The 3,175-nt window shown below is 46.9% G+C and overlaps 1 protein-coding gene across 1 annotated transcript; it reads left to right on the top strand.

Moving 5' to 3' along the window:
- The first annotated feature begins 243 nt into the window (after nt 1-243).
- LOC122755229 (disintegrin and metalloproteinase domain-containing protein 30-like) lies at nt 244-2,508 on the top strand. The gene has a single exon (XM_044003552.1). It carries the CDS (start codon nt 244-246, stop codon nt 2,506-2,508), a length of 2,265 nt encoding a protein of 754 aa, XP_043859487.1.
- Nucleotides 2,509-3,175: the final 667 nt, after the last annotated feature.

The raw sequence follows: 3,175 nt of genomic DNA on the forward strand, positions 1-3,175 counted from the left end.
CCCCTCACCACCAACCCCTCCGCTTTCCTGCCTCCTCAACTGTCTGCAGGGGCGCGTGCGCAGGGCGGGGCGGAGCGGAGCAGGAGGAGCCTCGTTCTGGGCTCTTCCTCCCCTCCCCCACCCCTCGGTTGGGTCAGTGCAGCGATCGCCCGGCTGGCCGCTGCTGGAGCTGGGGTGTCTTCCGCCGCCTGTGGCGCAGCTGGCTGTCGGGGGCGACTGAGGCCGCAGCTCTTGGGCGCCGGCATGGGGGCCGCGACCCCCAGCGCCTCCCTCCTGCTGCTGAGCCTGAGGACCCTCCTTCTCCTCGGCTGGGGCTGCTCGGCCCAGGACTTCGTCTTTGACCCGGACTGGGGCTTCACCTCGTACGAAGTGATCATCCCCCGGCAGCTGGTGACACGCGGGGGCGGCCGCCAAGAGGCGGGCCGCACCACCTACCTCCTGCGCTTCGGGGGCAAGAGGAACATCGTCCACCTGCGGCCCAAGAAGCTCCTGCTGTCCCGAAACCTGCGCGTGTTCACCTTCACGGAAGATGGCGTGCAGGTGGAGGACCAGCCCTACGTGCCGACCGACTGCAACTTCCAGGGGTCAGTGGAGGGCTCCCCTCAGTCCCAAGCGATGCTGAGCACCTGCCTCGGGGGCTTGCGGGGGATGCTGAGGATCGAGGACAGCTTCTACCAGATCGAGCCCATCCAGGCGTCTTTCAGCTTCGAGCACGTGGTCTATCGCCTGAAGGAAGATCCGGTCAGCAACTTCACCTGCGGCCTGACCGATCAAGAGATTGAGCGGCAGCTGAGCAAGCTGAAGAACCTGACCTCCCCGAGAGCCCACTCCTGGACCTCGACCTACGTTCACCAGAAGTACATGGAGTTGATGATCATCCTGGATAAACTGCGATTCCTCTTTCTGAATTCCAATTTAACAAAAGCCATCAGTGACACTATTGTTATGACCGGTGTCATGGACACGTACTTTCAGGTTTTGAATGCCAGAATACAATTAACCGCCATTGAGGTTTGGACAGATGTTAGCAAAGTGAATACTTCTGTGAAAAAATTGACACAAGTTCTCGACCAGATAGCCCACTATAGAAATAATATTCTATATCATAGAATTAGAACAGATTGGACACACTTGTATGTGCATAAATATTACCCTGATGCATTGGGATGGGCCTTTGTTGGAACTGTCTGTGAAAGGAAGTTTGGAGTATCAACAAGCACTTTGCCAAATAGAAACCTGGTTGCTCCTGCTACGTGGTCTGCTCATGAATTGGGCCATGGTGTTGGCATGCCCCATGATAAAAGAGGTTGTTATTGTCAAGGTAAAACAGACTGTATCATGGGCACTGGTGGAAGGTTTGGTTTCAGTAATTGCAGTTTTATACATTATTTCAACCTTGTGACTGGGAAAGGTGTGTGTCTAGATAATGTACCTGGATTTCAGTATACACTGAAGAAATGTGGAAACAAAGTAGTAGATTCGGGAGAAGAGTGTGACTGTGGTACAATAGAGGAATGTAAAAAGGATATGTGCTGTCAACCTGATTGTAAATTGAAACCTGGTGCACAGTGTAACATCGGTTTGTGCTGTACCAATTGTCAGTTCAGTCCATCTGGACGTGTATGTAGGAGTAAACAAAATGACTGTGACCTTGTGGAGTTCTGCAATGGAACTTCAAATCTATGCCCAAATGATTTTTATAAGCAAGATGGAACTCCGTGCAGTAATGAAGCCCACTGTTACCGTAAGGGATGTTATGATCGCTATTTGCAGTGCAAAGAAATTTTTGGAACTGGCGCCATGGATGCTCCGTATGTATGCTATCACGAAGTGCATAGAAGAGCTGATCGATTTGGTAACTGTGGCTTCATAGGCCGAGGTTACAGAAAATGTAAGATGAATGATATATTGTGTGGAAGATTGCAATGTGTCAATGTAAAGAATGTCCCAGAAATGCCTGATCACACAACAGTCGTTTTTACTCATGTGAAGGAGTTTAATATTCGGTGCTGGGGGACAGACTATCATCCCTCAATGGTTGCAATGGCGTTACCTGATGATGGAGTCATTAAAGATGGCACTTCCTGTGGTACAGACTCTATATGTATAAACAAAATATGTCGCAATATTTCAGTCCTCAGATATGACTGTGACCCAGAGAAGTGCAACAAACGAGGTGTTTGCAACAACAGGAAACACTGCCATTGTAACTATGGATGGGCCCCTCCCTTCTGTGAGACTCCTGGTTATGGAGGAAGCATTGACAGTGGACCGGCAGGAAAAGTGGAAATCGTTTCCAAGCCAGTTAAAGTTGTGCCCATTATGTTTATTCGACTTATTTTATTAGTCGTCTCATTGGTTCTGGTAATCTTGAAAGAAGTGATAGGAAAATTCCTCAAGCGAAAGGTGAAAGTGGTAGTTCATTTAGCAAAAAAACCTCTGGCAAAGAACAAAGGGGAGAAAAGGGGAGAAAAGGTCCCAAAGAAACACCCCAAACCTCCCAAATGAGATTATTCTTAAATTAGCTTTTATAAAAAATGAAAAAAACTTCATTTGAATATCCTCTATGGAAGGCAAGCATGGCTCATAAATGGTTAGTTTTATGGCTTGTCATTCAAATTGTCTTTGCCATCTTGGATTTTTCCTCAGGTTCTGATTATCAAATAAAAACTGACTTTTGAACCAACCAAAGTTATTAATTATATTTTTGGAGCATTCAGTTGGCCTTAGAGTTTATATTGAAGATGCCTACTTGACCCCCTAAAACTGATAGGTCAAAAGCTTCAGGGCTTCAGATTTAGGGCTTACTTTTCCAACCTGGTTCATATCCTCCCAGGTATGTTTGATTCTGTGATTACTCCAAAAAAATCAGAAGTTTCCACTATTCCTTATTTTTAACACCTGCTTCCTTTCCTACATGAAACAGAAACAGAAAAGGATTATAGACCAGACAACATTCAGTGTTGCTGGCATAAGTGTCACTCTCAGAATCCTAACATCCAGGGAAAATAACACAGTACCCACATCAATTCTCGTAAAACATTTTCATCTGTTTTATTTTTAATTTTGAGGCATTTTTAAGACCTCTACCCCACTTCTCCCAGTGCCCAGAGAATGACTGATATGTGCCCAACTTTTGGTAGTGAGAAGCTCTAAAATGCAGAGTGAACCATGT

The sequence above is a fragment of the Dromiciops gliroides genome, chromosome 4 (genome assembly GCF_019393635.1).
Source record: "Dromiciops gliroides isolate mDroGli1 chromosome 4, mDroGli1.pri, whole genome shotgun sequence".
Lineage (NCBI taxonomy): Eukaryota > Metazoa > Chordata > Mammalia > Microbiotheria > Microbiotheriidae > Dromiciops > Dromiciops gliroides.